General features: G+C 39.7%; 1 protein-coding gene across 4 annotated transcripts in view; it reads right to left on the bottom strand.

Annotated features, from left to right (window-relative positions):
• The window catches only part of spop (speckle type BTB/POZ protein), a 96387-nt gene that overhangs the window by 11779 nt on the left and 62520 nt on the right, over positions 1 to 22088 (bottom strand). For all 4 annotated transcript variants that reach the window (XM_026164225.2, XM_080300135.1, XM_026164226.2 and 1 more), the window contains 2 exons: positions 20142 to 20269; positions 2158 to 2335 (listed from right to left, as the gene is read on the bottom strand). In XM_026164225.2, coding sequence (XP_026020010.1) covers positions 2158 to 2335; positions 20142 to 20269 — 306 coding nt within the window. The remainder of the gene's footprint in view (positions 1 to 2157; positions 2336 to 20141; positions 20270 to 22088) is intronic.

Genomic DNA, 22088 nt, shown 5'->3' with positions numbered 1-22088 from the left:
TTAATATTTCAATTCAATCTAAATACAGACCAATTTTAACAAAGGCATAAGGTGTTATATTCTTTACCATCAGAGTAAATAAAATAATAAAAGAAACAAGGTATATATAAAATAAAACAGACCTTACTTAAATGAGGCCCTTTTCCCCATTCGAGGCCACTTCTTTGTGTACCAATGGACCACTTTACATTTGGTTCTGACTATTTGCACTTGTGCATCTGCAATCTCACCACTGAATTCAAACCTGCTTAGACAGCAAACCTGAACTTCTGTGTCAAACTGACCTAGCATATATTGAGGGGCAGCAGTATGGCTTCATGCCGAGAAAGAGCACTACAAGCGCGATGTTTGCTTTGAGAGTGTTGATGAAGAAGTATAGAGAAGGTCAGAAAGAGCTCCACGGGGTCTCTGTAGGCATTGAGGAAGCATATGATAGGGTGCCAAGAGAGGAACTATGGTACTGCATTAGAAAGTCAACAGCAGCAGAGAAGTATGTGAGGGTGGTGCAGGACATGTATGAGTCAAGCAAGCCACTGGTGAGGTGTGCAGTAGAAGTGTTAAATATGGAGCTGCCAGACAGAAGTAAAAGAGGAAGACCACAGAGAGGAATCATGAAGTAGGACATGCGAGGTTGGTAAAACACATATGACATGCTAGGGCCATGGTGAGATGGAGGCAGATGAGCTACTGTGGCTCCAAATAAAGGGAGAAACTAAAGAAACGGAAGCAGCAGCAGACTGGTGATCATGGCAGGTTTGTGGCTGAGACCAAGAGACCAAACAGCAGTAAGTCTGAAGGGAGAACTCAAGTCACAAGTCATTAGTTGACCTGAAACATGGTTCTTGTAGTCCATAATAACCTAAGGCATGGCAAAAATTTACCATAGCGCACCTACACCAGGCTTACCAAAAAGGCTGATTTGTGGGGGGCTACAACAACAACAGGGTATTAGACCCCCATTTATATCAATGCAACTTCATCCTCTTCTCTAAAATTAAATTCAACTCGGGGGTGACCATCTTCATACAAAGAGGAAAAGAAGGCAAGCACCACAAACGTGATAAATGGTCAGAACTTCCAGGAAAGAATTTAAAAGGACACGTTGAAAGTGGTAGAGAGCTGCCCAAGTAAATAATCTTGAAGGAAGCATCATGAATTTAAATCGGATGTGTTTTTTGGACTGCATGTGCGACCATCAAACAAAACAAAAAAAAAGAGAATCCTAAAATGAATTTAATGCATCAGTGTTTAATGTGAAGTACTGTGCACAAAAACACATTGTCAAAAAGAAAAGACAAGTATACTCCTGGGAACAATCAACCAAATGTTGCCACTAGTCTAACAACACTAGCTGTTAGGATTAAAACAAACATTGCAAAGAAAGTTTGCCCATCGTTTGCCTATGGCATATCACTGTGTACTTTAGACAATGGTGTGATTGTTTTCTCAGCCCCCGCTGATTCCAAAGTCATATTGATGCAAAGTTTGATTAAAACAAGTCACTTGAATGTTCATAAAATGAACATGGCAGCTCCAGGCAACAATCAGTCATGTTTTATCTAACGGAAACCTCAGCGCTGTCAAATGAAGCCAACGTGTTGCAGTTTCTTAAAGGGGCACTTGTGGCTGGTTTAAAAAACAAAAATAAACAGTTTGTAATACAATTATCTGACAGACGATCCAAGATCATTCTTCATGGGTTTCCATCAGGGTTTTTTGCCATTGCTTGGCAACTCAGTTTCAGCAAGTTTCAGCTCTGTCAATTAATTTTCTATAGGACTGAGGTCTGGAGACCGTAATGTGCTTCTTCTTTAGGCTCCACTCTCCCTCTTTTTCAGAATTATTGTCTGACAATCTTAACTGATAATTTGTCTCTCACCAATAAATGAAACTACTATAAAAACTATACACGTGAAATAATTACTTCCCCTAATGTATTATTGCAAAGAAGACATTAAAGTTGGACCACAAAAATTCTAAATGTCTTAATTTATTTATCAATCATAAACTTCATTAAAAGCATTTTATCTTCACAGACAACACAAAGCAGTAAGTGTATTGCTTTAAACAACGTTTCCAGCTGGGTTTTAGCACCTGAAGGCTAAATATAAAGCTGTAGCAATAACCTCTTACACATGTGACAAAGGATATTCTCACCTGCCAATATGGCTTTGTGTGCCTGGAATTTCTGGCCAGCAACACACAGGGAGCAGTCGGTGAATCTGGAGCTTGCCCACAGATCTCCAAGTTCTTCCGCCAGCCTGCAGTCAGGAACCCTCACCATGTTCATGGTGTTCTGGCCTGAGATATTCACAGAGTCTTGCACTACGCTCACCTGAAAAGACACACACACGTTTACAGATTACCCCCCCATGTCGTAAATTTTGTGCCCTTTTTATTGTGTAAATCGGAATAACTTGTTTTAGAGTGAATAGTTCCTTTAGCACACTGACTGGTTCACACAGAGGCAAATAAACAGCATGCAATGTTCATAAAAGGAAAATAAATCGGTAAATCAAACATGCTGTGAATGCTTAATGTGGGTTCACTGTCTCTGTAATCAATACATCAGCCACTCAGTATGGAAGTAATTTGAAGAAAACCTATTGTTCCTTCTTTATCAAAGACTGGCTACACTCCCAAACAATCCAAAAAACCCGCATTGAAGTCAAATTGGGAGTGCCAGTATGTGTGTGTGTGCATGAGAGTTGTCTGTATGTCTTCCCTGCTGACTTCACCACCTGTTCCAGACAATGTCAACCAGACTCATTTATCTCTCAACAGGACTCACTGCAAACACACACAAACAAGCAGGCTCATGAGCACAAACACACCCACATATTCACACACACACTAATTACTAAGTAATTTCCAACAGACTGGATTGACTGACTTGCAGTTTTTCACCTGCCTGGAGTGCAATCTAATCAAAGAGAAAAATTAGCTAGCTATAGCCTGGTTTGGAACATTCTGTAGTTAGTTAATTAATTAGTTAGTTGTCTGGCTTTCGATTCATGACAGATTAGTCTAGTAATGACGAAGTCCAGAGTCATTCTAGCTAGCATCCGCGGAGTGAGGGTTAAACGGTGAAGGATTATTAACTGAGTTCCAATAATAAACTAAAACTAATGGTCTAGTTAATTTTGTTGAAATTATTGGAAGATGTCCTATTCTGATTGGATTAATATAATCTTGTAACGATTGAGTTTTTAGTAGAAGACAAAGACTGCATTGACAAAGTTACCAAGGCTACAACTTTGGTGTCAAAGAATTAATTTCAAAGAATAAAGAATATGGCTCATATTACCAATTATGATAAATTGTCAGTGTTCAACAAAGTCTCCTTTAGTTCACAACTTGTAAATTAATGTGTTTTAAATTGTCTAGCCGAGGGCTCAGTAAATTGTCAAATTAAGATTTTGCTAGTTTTCTGTTATTATAAGACATTAAGGCCATACTCCCCAACTGGGTTGCTTTCTTTTTCCTTTAAATTAGGCCTTTTAGGGTCAGGTAAGTTTACGGACACTGTAACGACACTATATTATGATTTTTTGAAAAGAAGTGATCCCACTCGTAGTTTTTTATACTTGTAACCATTTGATTAAAGAAAAGCTGAATCGTATTATTATTACTATTACTGTATTATTTTCTAAAATGGCACAATGGAACAGTGGTTAGCACAGTCACCTCATAGCAAGAAAATCCTGGGTTTGAATCCAGCCTGAGGCCGTTCTCTGCAGAGCCTGCATGGGTTCTCTCCAGTTAATCTGACGTCTTTCCACAGTCCAAAGAATGTATGGGGTTGGGTTAACTGGTCATTCTGAACTGGCTAAAGATGTAAAGTAAGCATAAAAGATTGTCTATGTCTTTGTGTTAGCCCTGTGATAGATTGGTGACCTGTCCAGGGTGTACCATGGACGGGTGCCCTATGACATCTGGCACAGCCAAAACTCTGGATGGATAGATTCTAAACATGATTTCATTAGAATATTATTGATTTTCAGGCTAATCACTCTTGCATTCAACAAAACACTATTCAAAGACTTCTGACATGTTTTTTCTATCAACTTAAATAAATGTATTTTGTCATAGCTGGCAGTATTGGTGGTGGATGGAAAATGAAATTTGCAGGACTTGGTTTTCAGTTACATTTAACACCACAATTAAGAGCTACAGGGCACCTGACACCTGATAAATCAAAGGACGCTTGTTCTCCTGTTTTTCTCGCTGACACCTTCGAATAGCTTTCAGTAAACTATTGTCAAGAACAAGGCCAAAAATCCCAAAACATCCCACAAAGTGACCTTGCTGTTAAAGCATCAGCAACTGAGTCTGACACCCAAAAATCCATAAAAAAAAATAAATAAAAAAAAAAATAAACTAAATTACAGCCCGGTTCCCTTCTCATCCATCCCCATTCAACCATCAGCCCACCTATTCGTCCAATGCCACATCCATCCACCTATTCAAAGAACACAAAAAGAGTCCTAGAAAAGGAGGAAAAGTGCATACAATAGAGAAGTACATGGCAAGCAGGAAATTGAATGTCAAGGAGCCTTGTTTGCTCCTGATGGAGGTTTGAGGGTTAGCCTGAAGGGGACAGAAAGACAGACTGATAATAAAACAGAAGAGTAAGAAAAGCAGGAGATTGGGGGGGAGGGGGAGATATGGAGATAATAAAAGTGGAGAGAATACAGATGCAGAGATACCAAAAGACAGACAGACAGAATAGAGAGAAGCCATCACACACAAAAGAGCTAGGAGTGAGTGAGCCATTGGTGGGATCTACAGTTGAAGATGACCTCTCATAGTAGCAGCTCATTCCTGGTACAGAAATGACAGGGACAGTGTGAAGAAAATGTGACTATTCTGAAGAAGGAGAATTCAAAGCATTCCTGTGTGTGAGACAGTCTGGTTTCCACAGCTGGGCCTATTATTCACACTCCTAGGAGATGCAGGTTTGACTGACATATGTACATCTCAACACACTGACAGATGGGAACTAAAAATAAAGCCACATTCACACGAGAAAGAGACATTCCTGTGCACAGACTTTGGCATTCATAAAACACTGATTAGTAATACAGAAGGCCTGGTAGATAGGGATTTGCTGCGTATAAGGGAGGAACAGGAGGAAAAACAGAAGAGAGAGACAGACGCACAGGCAAAGACAAAGAGGGCGGAGGACAGAAGTTCACTGAGCTCAAGCTGGAATGAAAAATGGCTTTAGGAGGAGAAGAGGAGGAGAGAGGGGAGAGTCCAGAGCTGTGTCCTGAGTACCCACTGAATAAAATAAACAAGTGCTGAAAAGCGAATTGGAAGGGAAGCCTGGAAGCTTGGTCCGTGCGTTTCGGTATAAATAGCCCAATTAGTATGGTGGAGCCGTCGTTGGGCTTTTAGATGCAGTGTGGCAGAGCCGGTCTAATTACTGGCTAACTTGACCAATTATTTCACTGTTTAACCAGGCAGAAACTAAATCGCAGCACCTGGTTATTTAGATACACTGGCTGCCCAGACAGTCTTCACACCATTAGCTGTCATCTTCAGTCATTGTCAGCTTCCTCCTGCTTGCATTTTCCCCACTCGAAAACAATTCTCATAGTGATCGAGCAGACAACATTCCTAACCATGTATACACTTGATCTTAATTCAGTCTTACAATAAGTATACTTTGTCATCTTAAGTCTTCACTTATTTTAGTAGAGATGGGTGAATGCTTTGTGATGAGTTATTTGTCACCTGACAACAAAAATGTAAGTCCTCCCAAGAAAAAGGCATTAGTGTTCAACATCTTAATAAATGTCAAAAACGCATATACAGACTGTGTGACTCTTTCGCATCGAGATTTCCTCAGTGAAATTATAAACTCCACTAACAGACGGTATATAAAGATGAACGTAGCCTCCAGGTCTGTGAAGCCAATGCATTAGTGAATTAAATCCTCATCGTTTCCAAGCAGGGGGTGAGTCCCTTTATAGAAGTCTAAGGACACAATCGTGCTGCTTGCGTGATTTATGGGTTTTATTGTTAGTTTCTAGTTTTTTTTCTTAGTACAGCATCACATTAATTGTCTAAGTTGTGCTCCCCACCTAGCAGTTGACAAGTACCAACTGTATGAAAGCTCTCAGTCACATCACATCCGGCTTCAGCAAAGCAAAAGCTCAGGTGCAGGCTTCAAAACAGCTGGATGATGTCACACTAGTTGTTTTATATGTTTTTATATGAAGTCCAACTTATTATAAGAGAGTCACAGTCATGATACCCTCCCATCCTCATATCGTTTTTAATTAATATTAGATTGTTCAGGAAGACGTGTGGAGGCATCCCGGGTAAATGTAGTTTTCTTTAAAGATACCTCAGTAATGGAGTGTTAACTGAATGTTGGTCAATATCACAATTTTAATATCGACTTTGATTCTAAACTTTGAGTTTTGGTGTCAACGAGGTCAATAAGAATGATCCCTCAGAGGAAAACTCCATAGTAACTCTGCCAGCAGTGCAATTCAATGCAATGAAAGAACTGAATTAACCAACCAACCAACTAAATGATTGACTGATTTGTATTTATTACCCAGTAGTTATACTGATGATTATCATGATGATGATGACGACAGAAACCACTTATGTATACAACCTTAGGTAAGAAAATAACAGTAATGAAGAATCATTGCAGCTATATCACCACAATCATCATTTGTTTTGGTAATTAAGTTCCAGAGATAAGTACTTACTAAAGCGCTTGCCTCCCAGTTAGTTCCTCAGACATCAAGATGAATCTCATTGTAAATCCTCCAGGCAACGCAGAGTTAATATTGAGTTTCAGCACCCAGATGATTTATTCATAATGCATCAATCTTTTTCTGCCTGTTTATGTGTTTGTTTATGGATTTACAGTGTTTTGCCATGCGTGAAATAGTTCGAAAAAGGAAAAAAAAGAGATTCAAATCAAATGAAATTCATTAAGTTCTGGAACACTTGTTCCTTTACCTGCCAAGACTCATTTTCTCGGTGCAGTCCTTTGCATTCACAAACACGTAAACACGGGCCGAGATGACAGACGAAGCAGACGGACATATGGACAGATGCATGCATACATACACTCACCTCAGCAAACTACACACTTTCTCACACATATGACAGGACACTACTTGCTGCTGATGTATTATTTTTTAAAAAAAAGTGTAATTTCCTTCTGTTATTTTTTACCATAGATAATTTGCATAAATATTATTTGACTTTCCACACAACATAGTTTTAATGACCTGCTTTGAGTGAAGGCAAACTTCTAACCTAGTCTGGCTTCCGTCCTCTGCATAGCACCGAAACTGCTCTTATAAAAATAACAAACGACCTTCTTATGGCAGCTGATTCTGGTCTCCTCTCCATCCTTATTCTCCTTGATCTGAGTGCAGCGTTTGACACCATCTCTCATCCCATTCTTCTTAGCAGATTAGCTTCTATTGGTCTCTCTCATATTCCATTAGCCTGGTTTAAATCATACCTGTCTGACCGCACTCAGTTCATTCAATTAAAATCCTTCACTTCTCAGCCTTCTCCTCTATCTACTGGGGTGCCCCAGGGATCTGTCCTCGGGCCCCTTCTTTTCATCATTTACCTTCTTCCACTCGGACATATTTTTCGTAAATATAATATTCAGTTCCACTGCTATGCCGATGACACCCAGCTTTACCTCTCTACCAAACCTGATTCTACTCTTCCTCCACCCTCCCTTATCCTCTGCTTAGCTGAACTCAATTCCTGGTTCTCCTCCAACTTTCTTAAACTCAACAGCAATAAATCAGAACTTCTCCTGGTCGGCACTAAACGATTGCTATCCAGAATTAACAATTTCTCTCTTACCATCAATAATTCGCTGGTGCCTATCTCTCCCTTGTCATTCTTGATAGCACATTATCCTTTAATTCACATATCAATAATGTCACACGTGCAGCATATTTCCAACTCCGTAACATCAATCGCCTCCGCCCTTTCCTCACTCCTCATGCCACTGCCATTCTCGTCCATAATCTTGTTATCTCTCGAATTGACTACTGTAACTCACTATTATTTGGCCTCACACAAAAATCTATTAACAAGCTCCAACGTGTCCAGAACTCTGCTGCCCGTATTATTACTAGGACTTCCTCTACCCACCACATCTCCCCAATCCTGAAGCAGCTTCACTGGCTCCCGGTTAAATGTCGCATCCATTTTAAAATAATCCTCTATACATTTAAGGCTACTCATTCTCTCTCTCCACCATACCTCTCCGATTTAGTACAGATGAACTTCCCATCCCGGTGCCTCAGATCTTCATCTTCTCTTTCTCTCTCTGTTCCTTCCGCTCGTCTGATTACAATGGGGGGCAGGGCTTTTAGTTGCTCTGCCCCTCGACTTTGGAATTCCTTACCCCCTGACCTCAGAAATATTAGTTCATTCCCTCTTTTTAAGTCCACCCTCAAAACTCATCTGTTTAAAATTGCTTATGTTTAAACCTCTGTATGCTCTAACTTTTATCTGTTATTCTTATTATTGTGTATATTTCCAGTTTCTGTGTTTTTATCTGTTGTAGTGTCCTTTGGTGCTTTGAAAGGCGCTATTTTTAAATAAAATGTATTATTATTATTAACCTGAAAAGGTGCTATCTAGACAGACAGCACTCAGGATGAGAATAAATATCCACTAGTTCTATGCAAAATAGAATTCCTTTATGCTGCTTTCTCCCAGACGTCCTCACCACACATTTTCATGACTGTCCTTCCGATTCTTTCAAACTCTTTACTTCTGAGATCATTAAGGATGTCATTCGATAAACATAACAAGTCTTAAAATTAAGAGTATTTGTTATGTGGTATGTTAAACAATAACCTGTTAAAGGAGGATGTTTTTCACAATTATTCAACAGCTTAAATTTGTTAACTTTTTGGGTCATTCTTCTAAGAAAAAAAACCTAATGAACATAATGGGAAAAACAAATTCTGTCCATCTCTGCAGGCAGAAGCAAAGTCTGACAGTAAATGGTTCAGAAATGGTTGCCAGGTTGGCAACGAGCCGCTGCCAAAATGGTAGCCTTATTTTAATTGTTTGGAATTGGAACAATTATGTCCATATTTCGAAAATAAAACCTGATACCAAGATCATCTGAAAGCAATTTACATAACACAGATGTTATTTTTTAATCGTCTGTACACACATACAGAGGAAATGTTACCATTGTGCCTTATTAATTATGCAAATTAAAAATATCAGTGTGAGGCTGAATGCATTTGAAATCACACATTTGCAAGTTTTGGGTCATTTGCCGCCACTGAGGGGGAAAAAAGGAAGATAACAGTTCCACATTTGAAAAACTGCATTAAATTAAACCAGAAACTGATTTACTGCATGTTTTCCATCCTTCTCTATTTATTAGATCAGTGTTGCTCCCAATCAGTCTGTCTTTTAGTATCAGTACAATGATACACTTTATTTTTCTTTAAGTATAAAGTCAGTTCTGTTGAGTGTTATTTATTGTTTTATTCAATCGTTTCACTGTTTTATTGCACACCTCACTTTTGCCTTTAGATGTGACAGTGTGATGTAATGCAGCTCTAGCACACTCATTTGCCTTGACAAAGATTATACACTGAAAGCACTGAATAGACATGAAAAGTGCTTCCTACAGTGGCAACCACACCATACTAAATGGCTGACAGTGATCCAAATGTGGCTGCCTGGGGCCACTAAAAACCTACTATTGATCTCTCTGGAGGTAACTACAGAAGCATTAACAAATTAAATCAGACAAACATCTTTTACAGCATTACCCACATTATATCACTGCTGTGTTTCAAATCAAACACACTGCTAGTCTGAGGATTCACTACTAGTTGTGTTTCTACTGCTTCAGTGGAACAAATGTGTTTAAATAAATCATTACAAATGTATTACGAGTTAGTTCAAGGAAAAGCACAGCCACACTTCAGAATTTCATTTATCTGTTATTTACATTTTTAATGGAAATTTGATTGCAATTGAACCTGAATCAAATGTCAGGGGAAAATATTGCATTTTATAATAGATTTTTAAGACGCAACAACAAGGTGAGTGCATGCTATCTGAGGAATAAATCTAATAACAAAGTGCATGCAATTCCACTATTTTTCGATAAACAACATAAATACACACTCATGATGTACACCTACTCATTTCATCGACAAACTCTCAAAAGATCTGTGATCTTTGAAATTGTCATTTCAACCCTTAAACACAAAAATTCATCACCATCTTTTTATAATGTACAACTTGCTCTCCACTCTCTAGCCAGCTAGAGTAAACAGGCTTGATGTCACAGACGCGCTCTGCAGCTCTCTTACTCATTCCCTGCATCTACTTTTAGATTTTATTGCTCACAAAAATCAAAAAAACAAAGCGCAATGACAGGATGTTGGAGTTTGGAGACAGTCTAATACACGGGTCTGAGTTAGTGGCCCTCTGGCAGCTGCAACAGGTGACACAACTGATTAAACCGGAGAATAATAGAGGAATCTGATTTAGTCCTGACACCATTAAACAAACATAGCCCTAAATCCCAGAGCTATTAAACAAAAGTCAGAAATAAACACTGTTCACAGGAAGGCGACAGCTAAAACCGCCACCTTCTTTAATTAAAGGCTATTCACTTCCTCCCAGCTGATCATTGTTTTTTAACCTCCTTATTCCACCCATAAGGATTTAATGGAAGCTCTTATATTTCCAGTGTTTGCTCGGTCTTCCCTTTGGTGAACAAAGTAATTAATTTTATTTCTGTTTTGTTTGCAGAAAACTTAGGAAAAAAAAAAGAACCAACCACTAAATACTGGATGACTAGTCTGAGCAGCTATAGACACGAGCCCCAATCAGACAAAGAACACTGCTGCATAACAACAAAAACACCACTATAGCGGTTTTTGATATAGCTTGTGTTTACTCCTACTATGCAAGACCATAGTGCTATAAGATTGTTAGCAGTAGAAACCACACTTTCGTTAAAGGTGACCTATTATGTCATTTATTATTCTTGGAGATACGATACTAGAGCAGCTTTAAACGATTCACAGTTTAAAATATACCTTATCTATTTTATACCAACTCCTGCTGCAGCCAGTCAGTTCATCTTCTGTCTGAAATAGGCCATTTCATTTCCTTCCCCACCCTCCCTTTATGATACCTTTCTTCTGAACCAGCTGCCCCTCACAAACAAAAGATTTCAACAGCGTATGAGTGGGGCTTTGTGCGGAAAAGTCATGTTAGAGATATCTCCTCTCACTGACACTGTACATAGCTAAGAAAAGACAGTCAGACAGTGTTTGGAGCTTTTAGCTAACAGGGATCACATGCACATAAAGTAGATTAAACAAAGATTCAAATATTGAGGTTAATGTGTATGTTAACACGTATATTAATATCTTTAATATTAGTTTACACACTCACCGACCACTTAATTAAATACACCTGTTCAACTGCTAATTAACACAAATATCTAATCAGTCATTCACATTGTAGTAACTCAATGCATTTAAGGCTGCACACCTGGTCAAGACAACAAGCTATAGTTCAAACAAAGCAAAAAAAAAAAAAAAAAAATGGGGAAGAAAGGTGAGCTCAGTGGCTCTGAATGTGGCAAGTTTCTTGGTGCCACACTGGCTAGTCGGAGTTTTTCAGAAATTGCTGATCTACTGAGATTTTCTTTCCAACCAGCTCTAGAGTTTACAAAGACTGATCCAAAGAGGTGAAAATACCCAGTTCTCAGGGTGAAAATGCTGGAGTATAGGCAGACTGTTGGAGCTGAAACGAAGGCAATAGTAACTCAAATACCCACCAAAGCTGAGGATCTCTGAATGCACAACGCGTCAACCCTTAAAGCAGATTGTCTACGGCAGCAGAAGACCTTAGAGCAGACAACTGAGGCTAAAATTGGCACAGGCTCAGCAAAACTGGACAATCAAAGAGAGGAACATTTCTGCTTTTATATGGTTAGAATTTGGCAAAAAAACCCAAAACAAAACATGCAAGCATAAATCCATTCTGCCGTGTATCAATGGTTCATGCTGGGGGTAGTGTTGTATGGGTGTGGGGGATATTTTGTTTGGGCCCTTTAGTGTCAACTGAGGATCATGATAGTGCTGACTATGTGCATCCCCTTTCATTAAAGTGCATGCGTCTTCTGGTGGTTACTTTCAAATTACCTCTATAGTTAATAAATATCAATCTAAGACCACACTTTCAGGATGTGGTAGAACAGCACATTGCATCATGCCATCATGTCAATATGGACCAAACTCTCTGAGAAAGTTTCCAGCAAGTTGTTGTCTCTATGCCAAGAAGAACTAAACCAATTATGATGGCAAAAGAATCCAAACAAGTACAAGCCTAATACAGTGGCTACTGAGGGGGCATAAAAAAATAAATAAATAAAACACACACACACAGACTACCCAACAGTCCACTGAAAGCTCAGGGCATATTTCCATCAACAACATGATAACAAAATATCAATATATTTGGACATTTCTGAGTTTATTTCTAAATGTTACAAAAATATACTGAACACTCATTATCACATTTACTAAAGGAAATGTGGGAAAATGAGGAAAACTACTTTGCCAGGTGTAGCACGAAATGAGAATGCTGTTGCTAATTGCATAATGGGAAAAGCTGGATTATTGATAGCAGTTTTAATTCAAGGTAAGAATAATTAGTTTTTGGCCAAACACAACAGTAGCTCTTCTTTTCCAATTCCGACCAACAGCACACTACAAAGTTAAGCCAAGAAAGTTAAAGTTTTCACAAAATATTAACTATAGGTATCCATCCTGGTCTTACAGTGGTCACTTCACTGGCTGTGTGCAGGGATCCAGCTGTGTGAATTTCTGAGACTCTGCTCATAGACATACCTACTGCCCTGCCACTGACATGGTGGTATTTTGGTGAATCTACACAGACAGAGGCATATTTCATGCATGGTTTGAAGTCAAGCTGTTGAACGAGTATCATGGCTCAGGTCCTGATTCACAGCCAAGTATGCTGAGCCAAGCCAACTTTGTTCTTACACATACAGGCACACACAGACAGACACACACTCAGACGCAGTTCCTCTACACACATGCACGCACAGACAGACACACACATATAATCAACACACGCTCAGTAACACCACTAGCTGCGAGCATGAGCCTCTGCTTTCAGTCTATGAGAACCAGCCATTTGGGTCTCCTTTTAAGTAGCTTTGTTTTCTCTGCTGGAAGATCACAGACACCAAAGTGATAGCTTTGAGACTCTGATGCCCGATCTAAGAAGCTTGAAGGAAATGTTTGGACAAAGAAAATAAATAAACAGGCAAAAGTTGCCTGTTTGTTCAATTTTCTGCAGTCTTTACTCTGGGAGAAGCAAAGTGCTTTTGATGGGAAATGAAAGAATATTTGTGCTGTTGGTGCGAAAGCACTGCAAAGATAGTATCTATTAAAGGATCCACTGTGGCTCAAGTCACATTGTGAGACAGAGGGGGGTCAAGCTTGCACTCTGTTTGCTTTGTTGTTTCACCTTCAATCAGCAGTTTTACATATCCGTCTTTGATTAAATCCAAATTTACACCATTTAGCTACTACAAAACACAGAACTACACAAATATATTTCACCTCATTTCCCTTTTGCCTAACAAAAACCAAATCTCTCTGTGCATCCTTTCTCCCACGCCCCTTCTTCCTTGTGTCTCCCACCGCTGCCTCTTCCCTGAACCAAGTGCTGCTCATGTGTGTGAGTGTGTGCATGCCCGTCTTGTTCAGTGTGCAGGGAGAGAGCAGCTGGAGCATCTGCAGTCGTCTCCTCTGACAGCAGCACAGCATATGGCAGGGCCCTGTGAAGGATGGGTGCTGTCACCCGGCAAAGTGCTTACCCACCGATGGGAGAGGCGAACCGCGCTAACACCATGAGGAAGAGGAGGAAACAGCTGAACATCAGCACCCCACTCATTTATTCTCCCACCCTAGGAGAGGTGTACTGGAGGAGCCTTGAAGAAAGGGCTTTTACTCTAGCTATGGCCAAAGTCACAAAATATTAATATACTGTAAATCGCATCAAAAATAGTTATTCTGCAGGAGTTAAAGTTTCAAGAGAAAAAAAAGAAAAAGAACAGACAACCAGGTAACACATGCAAGTGCTGAGCTTCATGAACTCATTACAGTTTTATGACTCACACAGAAGTGCATGAAATTTTGTGCAAAGTTGCATGTATAGTTTTGTAAATGATGATAATAATAATTATTATCATTACAATAACAGTATTATTATACTATTATGCTACTACTATTACTACTACTAGACACTTAACCTTTAGATTTTAAAAATTATTTCAGCCTAGGTCTTTCCTGCTTCTAAGCCTCTGCCCTTTTGCTTGAGTATCTTTCCCATTAATGTTGCTTTTGTGGCTTTAAGTCTCAAAAGTTAAAAGTTTGAGCATAAATCTGAAGAAACTTGTTCATTGGACATGTAGTAACAAACTAGATAAAATGGTTCATTTCTGCATGGGAAGAAAATCTTCTTTTCGTAGCTTTTCATGCTAGCACTGGCTATGAGAAATCATACGCAGGTCATTATATTTCTATTTGTAAGTCATTAGTTGCTCTCTGGACTTTTTTCCTTTTCATTTTGGCTTTGTAATAAAATATAAACCTTTTCCATCAGGTTGCACCACAAGGAGAGCTGAGTGCTCAGTCAATCCAGTCAGAACATTTATCAAAGCTGATGATTCATTTTTAGTGTCTCAATCATTCAGGAACACCAAGATTCTCCGATTCTGGCCTCATCGGAGCCCAGTCTGACTGTGACTGCTTTTGTTTTCTTCCTAACGTGGAAATACTGAGCACAGAAACAAGGTTTTGATGATGCTTTGTTTTCTAGGCATTCCTGTTGTTTTTCTGCCTCTGTCGCCATCTTCCAGTTCTCTGGATCCAACAATGTGACCAAGTGTCAAGCTTAATCAAACTTTAATCCTGTTAATGATCCATGAATTTTGTTCTGCCCATTGTATTTAGATAAGTCTCCTCAGCATATAGTAAAGACTGATACACTGACCACAGCAACAGTCAAACTCTAGCATGCAAGTAGACTGCTGTGCGCACACAAACCTGTCATTCCTTGAACCTTCACAATAGAGGTTAAATATACAAAGTCACATGACCACAGTAATTAGAAGTACATGAAGTTGAAATAAACTGAAATTGTCATTTTGAACATGTCTAGTAAACATCTTAGGTGGCCATGAATAAATGTATCCAATTATGGAATGCTCTACCCAACATGCAACACATGAGCCATCTTCACCGCTAGCTTGAAGACCACGGCAGCCAGAACTGTACTATCATATTATGAAGGGTGTTTTGGGTTTTCATTTGGAAAAACTGTTCCAATTTTCAAAAACTGTGGTTATAGCCTGTTTTACTAATTTAATTTTCCTCTTCTGGATCAAACAGTGTGGTTTGGCTATGCTCTTCCTCAACTCCTTTTCACTTCTTATCTCTCTGCAGCTTTCTTCTATGCTATATTTACTAAGCAGCCCACATTTATGATTTAGAATCTTCTTATAATTAAAACCACCTCCATACATATTCTGTTTCAGTTTGAACTACGTCACTCCACTGCTGATAAAGAAGCTCTAACTTATTAAACAAACCTTGCTTTTTCTCTTTTCTCTGTGGCACTTTCCAGTGATGTTTACAGAACCTGAAAAAATGTCCCCATCTGAAAACTTCATCTCCAGCTTAGCGGTTAATTTCTGTCTAAATCAGACAGCCGCCAAATATGAAGTAGTTCTCAAGTTTACGAGTGTTTGGTGCTTGAATGGGAAGTAAAATCAATGCCAATCCAGGTTTTATCAACAGTCATTTTCCCTCTGCATACTCCCCAGTGAATTGAAGTGATTGTTGCAGGGGCAAAATACAAACCCTGATTGTGGATGGGGAAAAAAAGGAATCAACAGGTTCCAGTTTGGTTCTCACACCTGAATCCTGTTTTTCACACGTTTTCCTTTCTAAAATTATATTTGTCTTTTTAAGATTTGACATTTTGACCACAATGTTAGCAATAAAGAAATTTGTGTGTGTACAACAAAAAAAGGCCAAAAATATTACATACTGGCATCTCTATCCAAGGTTAAGACCGAGAAAATGTAGTTTCTGCATGGTGGAAACAGATGCTGTTGTGGTTCATCCTGGCACCATTTCAGGAAGCTGGTATAAGCTAACAAATCTGAATTTGTTAATCTTGACACGACAAAACTCCACTTTTCTGCTTCAGAAAGAGTTAACCTAAATTCTGAGCTGGTTACTGAGTTAACAGACTCTGAACTTAACCTGCTTGCTGGCAAGTTTTCTACAACAAACTGAGTTTGACTACTCTCCTCCTGCGGTACCTGAACCAACTGATTGTGGTTTCAATTCCTCATTCATAAAGTCGCTGTCAAAGCTCGATGCAGAGCAAATCAACTGCAGAAGTTTTTATTTTCACAAACTTGAAAATCCCAGTACTTAACATAAGTGCTAATCAGTAAGATGCTAATTTAAGGATGAAGTCAACTATTACGTCAGATTTTACATTTTAACACTTATTGAAACCTATTAAACATTTACTTAATATTTAAAAAATGTTATTTATATAATTTTATAACTGCCTGAGGTTGGATGCACCCCAGAGTTTATTTCTATCTGGATAACTAATGTCACGGGTCAATTAGTAAACTGTCTTATCTGTTTCTCTGTCATTTTTTTCCACTTGCATTTTGTCCCCGGCAGGTTGAAATTTGAAACAGGGATTCCAGCTTCTATTGAAAATTCAAGTTGTGACCAGTATTAAAAGAATTATTGTTTTTGTATCAAACTTTTATTCTGTCTATGTTTATGGTAGAGCTATACAAGCTAAGTCTCATGCACACTCTTTTGGTCCGATGGATTAAAATGGAGGTCAGATGATGGCTTTCTTTCTCTGCTTAACTCAGGAAAAAAAATACTCAGAGCTGTCGAAACTTACTCTGACCCACCATACTGGAGCAGGACACTCAGAGTTGCTGAACTTTGAGTTTAAAAATAAACTCAGAGTTTGTTGAATACACTTCCTGGAATAAGGCCCTGAAGCCACAGCACACAGGACAGGAGGAGAAATAAACCATATCTGTGCAGCAACGTTAGTTCTGTGACTCTAGTTCTTATGGAGTAAAAGGGGACCACTGTGCCTCTGCTTTTCAGTGGCCAATTTACAATGACTGACAGGTACGTTTCACTACAAACTTTCCAAAACAACCTCTTCTTTCCCCTTTAGTCAATCAAAACAGACTTTCTGATTAACTCTTACATTGTCAGTCAACACGACTCTTCCAGCAGGCAAATAACAGCAGCCCAAAGTTGTTGGGTTTCTTTTTTTGAGGAGCCACTGGTCCTCCCGAGTGAGTCTGGCATTACTCTAAAATTTCTCTTAAGCATCTGCATTACCTGTAGCATGAACAATAGGATAAGCAGTGGTTTGACCTTAGAGCTAGAGGTTACCTGTGTTGCTGACAGGGGAGGAGAAGGTCAGTTACAGAGAGAGAGGGTTTAACCTCCCTTACCTCAGCATCGCATTAAAGGAGGAGGAAGCAAAATGAAGGTAAAAAAAACAAAAAAAAACAACTCCAAATCCAATCTTGGCCTTTTGTTTTTGTCCTTTATCGTCTTTATTTTTCCATCTTCATCTGTTCTTTACCCCTGCGGCTTGATGCCACCCATTGTGCCCACATTCGCAAGAAGGCTTTTCCTTCAGTCTCTTCTCTCTGTGCCTTCTTCCCCTCCTTTTTATCTCCCCCTGTCCCTCATGCTCTCTTTTGACAGCCAACGCAGCACCTTTAATGGGAGCCATCTCCTCATTAAATACCTGCAAGGTGTCTGCAGTGGTTTGGCAGGGATAGAAAGACAAAAAGAGATGGAGACAAAGGAAGAGACAGAGAGAAAACACATCAGCTATTGTTTAGGCACTTTCTGACATGACACATAGACAGACATAGACAGATTTCACTGTGTTAAATTTGAATTACTAATGTCTCTGGAGGCAACTGAACCGAACAGAAAGACCAGGGGGTCAGGAGGAGCGGCTGAGTCAGTTCCCCCCCTCCAACCTTAATCTGGCTTCTTTTCATAGCCTTTTTTCCTCTGACACTCTACTAGAAATACTAAAAGAGGAAGAATTAAGGGAGGGAAAAGAGGAAGGAAGTAAAAGTAGAAGCTCAGCAGACGGGTGAGGCAAGGGATACGAAGCAGAGGTGAAGGTAGAATGAGGAGAAAAAAGTAAGAAACTGTGATGCTCCAAGTGGGAGGCAGCAAGACATGAAAGGAAAAGGGAAAGGAGGAGGAGGAGATTGGGTCTGAATGAGAGATAAGATGGAGGGGAAAAAGAGGAAGGAGAAGAGATGAGAGAAGAGAGAAGAGGGAGCGGGCTGGGCTCTGGGGCGATGGGGCTCTCTCAGATGCAGGATGGGACCATCTGGACAAAAGTGGAGCCAGGTCTCTGACAGTAAACACTGGGCATCACTTTCACATGGAAAAAGACCAGGAAAAGAGATTCAAACACCCGTCCACACTTTCTTACCACCATCAACCCACTATGCTCCACCCAGTAGCTAACTCTGCCAACCATTCTTCACACATGTTGGTGAAAAATACTGCCACTCCCCTCAATATTGGCAATTTCATCACTACCACACAAAACACCCCACTTCCAGACTGCCTTTTTTCTCGAATAACACTCCTTTGCAGTATTTTTTTCTTTCAGAATTGATTCTAAAAAACACTGCTGCCCGTCTATATATCACATCTGACTTTCTCTGAGAAAATAAACTCTGTGTGCCCCTCAGGTCACTTAAGGCCATTCCTCCAAATGTTTCTAGAGTTTAAAAAAATGGTTGCTGTTATGCTGATGAAAACTTCCAATGTCTCCATCTTCCATTTATCTAATTTTCATATATAGCACTTTTTCTCTCTAAAATGTGCTATATAAATTTCCGCCGTCCTGCTTGTTCATCAGCGGAGCTGGCTAATTACAGCAGCAACAGATATTTACAGGGGAGGAAGTGGCCACTGAGGACTTGAACCAGCAACCCCATCTCTTTCCTTTCAGGACACACACACACACACACACACACACACACACACACACACACACACACACACACACACACACACACACACACACACACACACACAATATGTATACGATATCACACGCACACACTCAATTCTACCCCCTCCCTCATGGCTCTGGAGAAGCACAACTGCCCCTCCTACCCCTCTGTCGATAAGCCCGGTTTGGAAACACTTTAAACAGACTTGCACACTGCACCGCTACAAAAAGGGAAAACTTCAAGACATGCTCCCCTCCATACCCGCAGGGTTAATTAGAATTGTTTTAAACAGCCACTGCCATGCTTTTTAAAGATTTATGGGGTGCATGCATTACAAGTAAGGCATTAACATATCCGGAAAGTTTAACCTCTTCTCTGCTCCCTGGCTCCATTACGAGTAGCAGAGGGGAACGAGAGAGAGGACAGTTGACCTCTGCTGCCCCCTGTGTTACAGCTGAAAAACAACAAGGGAATTTTCAATGAGGAGCAGCAGCCAGATTTGGATCAGAGGAATCGGAGCCAAGCCACCATGCAGGATGAATGACAATCAGCTTGTATGTTAGTGATGAAAGAGAGAAACCCAGAGAGTATGTAGTACCAATAAAAACATACATTATTAACTAAGAGGGACATAGAATAAGTAGTAGTGACAAAAAAACAACTCAGTGAAATAGGAGTTGTGATCACTTGTGGGCAAAACCACCAAAACACAGGAAATGTAGGTATTTCAGCAAAATTTAATAATTATAGGTTGGACTTAATAAAAATGATATATTCTGGGTTAATCCAAATAGCTCAACTAATAGAAACACAGCTCAGAATATGATGTCAATGTTGAAATATCCCATTTCATGAACAATCATTTTGATAAGGATTTTCATTTTTGGAGGTGCAGCCTGTACTGTGAATGCTTAAAAATGAAGACACAGTGAAATTAGTTCAACAAACAACATGAGTTTTAACGAACAGTTCCACCTCTTACCTCACAGAAAAGAGTTAGTTTGTCATCAGGCAGCAGACCGTTGGCCTCATCCAACAGGAAGTCCCTCCTTATGAACTTCTTGAAACCCCAGTCCTTCCCCTGGACAAAGCGATACGCCCTCTGGCTCTCTGGAAAAGAAGACACACGGACAAACAAGGAGAAACAAGATTACTTGAAGACTTTCACAACGTGATTAAGCTCTGCGTGTGTGAATGTGTGTGCGAAAGAGAAAGTTTGTTATGAGTCATGGCCATAAGCAGCAGAGAAACAATGGCAAAAGAGGCTGGATGCATGAAGTAATGCCTGCAGGGAGCTTTTAACACTTCAGAAGAAAACAGAATCTTTCTCTCTCCCCCGTTTCACTCTCTCTATCCTCTCGCTGCCACATAAAGACTAGTGGTAAACATGAGACAGAACTGCTGTGCCTCTTTGGCCAAGAAGTGAGAAATTGCAGGGATCAAAGCAGTCCAATTATCATGTGTTTATGGAGTGCCAATTATCTCTAACAGTGGCAGGAAGGATTCTGTAACACTCAGTTGCACTACAAAGACACAGGAAAGGTGGTGGAGTTCTTGTGTGTACAACAGGCACACTGTGGAGGCGGTCACAGTCACCTAACAGTCACAAATACTCACATACAAGGTCAAAACATTAATGGCTTTGAACTGCGGCAGCTACAGAGATCACAGCAAATTAAAGCTAATTGCAGATAGAATAAGGCCAGCCGCTAACACATAAATTTTGCAAGTAACTGAAGCTCTGTTGGAAGAATAAGACACCATTCTTTGGAGAAATTACATCATTCACCATTTTGCTAATGAGAAGAAAATTGCTTCCTTGAGCACTGTTCTGGGATTACTGAGCTTAAGCGACAGACCCTTTTTGTGCATGGAGCCATCACTGTCCATTCCTGTAAGCGCAGACATAACTATATGACATGATACGGTACGGTAATAAATTAAGGTTTTATAGCTGTTTTTTTGCGCGCCTGTAAAGGATTAGATGACGCTACAGGAAAAAGCTCCACAAGCTACAATGAGAGTCAATAGAAATCAGTTTATTTGCCAAGTCCTTGTCATTTCTTCCCCATTAAGATCTTTCCAAGGATGCTCTGTAAGACACAATAAAAATGTAATCATCCATGCTTGAATTGTGCTGGCACTAAGCAGAAACAAGAAGAAAATTTAGTAAGGACACACGGATAAACAAATTGGCAAATTACCAGATGAAATTGTGCAATGCTTGGTCATACTGACAAGAGTATAAAAGCAACGTGTCCCCAGTCTCATTATAGTATATTAGAGCCACGCAGTTTTTGGGCAGTAGCAGTGAGAATTATTTCTTTTAATAAATCATAAACTTTTTTTACGTCTTCTATTAATATTTGTTATGACAACCCATTTTGCCTTCAAATTGCCAGCAATTCTCCTGGGTACACTTGTGCATAATTTTTCAAGATAATTGGCATATAGTTTGTTCAAAGTATCTTCTGTGCATTCAGATTGTTTCAGTGACTTCTTCCTCTTCATGTAACCCAGACTCACTCCACAATACTGAGATGAAGGCTTGGTGGAGTCTCTGTGGAGACTATTACAGGAATCCTTTTCTTTTTTCGTGTCACTGAAGATAGTTCTTTATGACTCTGGCTACGGAGATGTACTTGTTATCATGCAACAGAACGAACACAGGACAGCCAGAACGCTCCCTGATGGTATTGGATGAAATACCACCAGGTATTGCAAAGTGCAAGAGTGTTTTACATGAACCTAAATAGACACATAGATTGTATAATCCCCCAAATTGCTTTGATAGATGTTAGTTTTGCACCGTACAGTCAGAGTATGTTCAGTTCATTATGACCCAATCTGCCAAGAGCTGTGCATTGTCACAAACTAACAAGATATTTAGCTGGGGGTAGTTTCTAACAGGACAGGTGCAGCTTGTTAA

The sequence above is a fragment of the Astatotilapia calliptera genome, chromosome 4, assembly GCF_964374335.1.
Source record: "Astatotilapia calliptera chromosome 4, fAstCal68.1, whole genome shotgun sequence".
NCBI classification, from domain to species: Eukaryota; Metazoa; Chordata; class Actinopteri; order Cichliformes; family Cichlidae; genus Astatotilapia; species Astatotilapia calliptera.
Note: the sequence above shows the minus strand (reverse complement) of the source record. Positions and strands in the feature narration are given on the sequence as shown.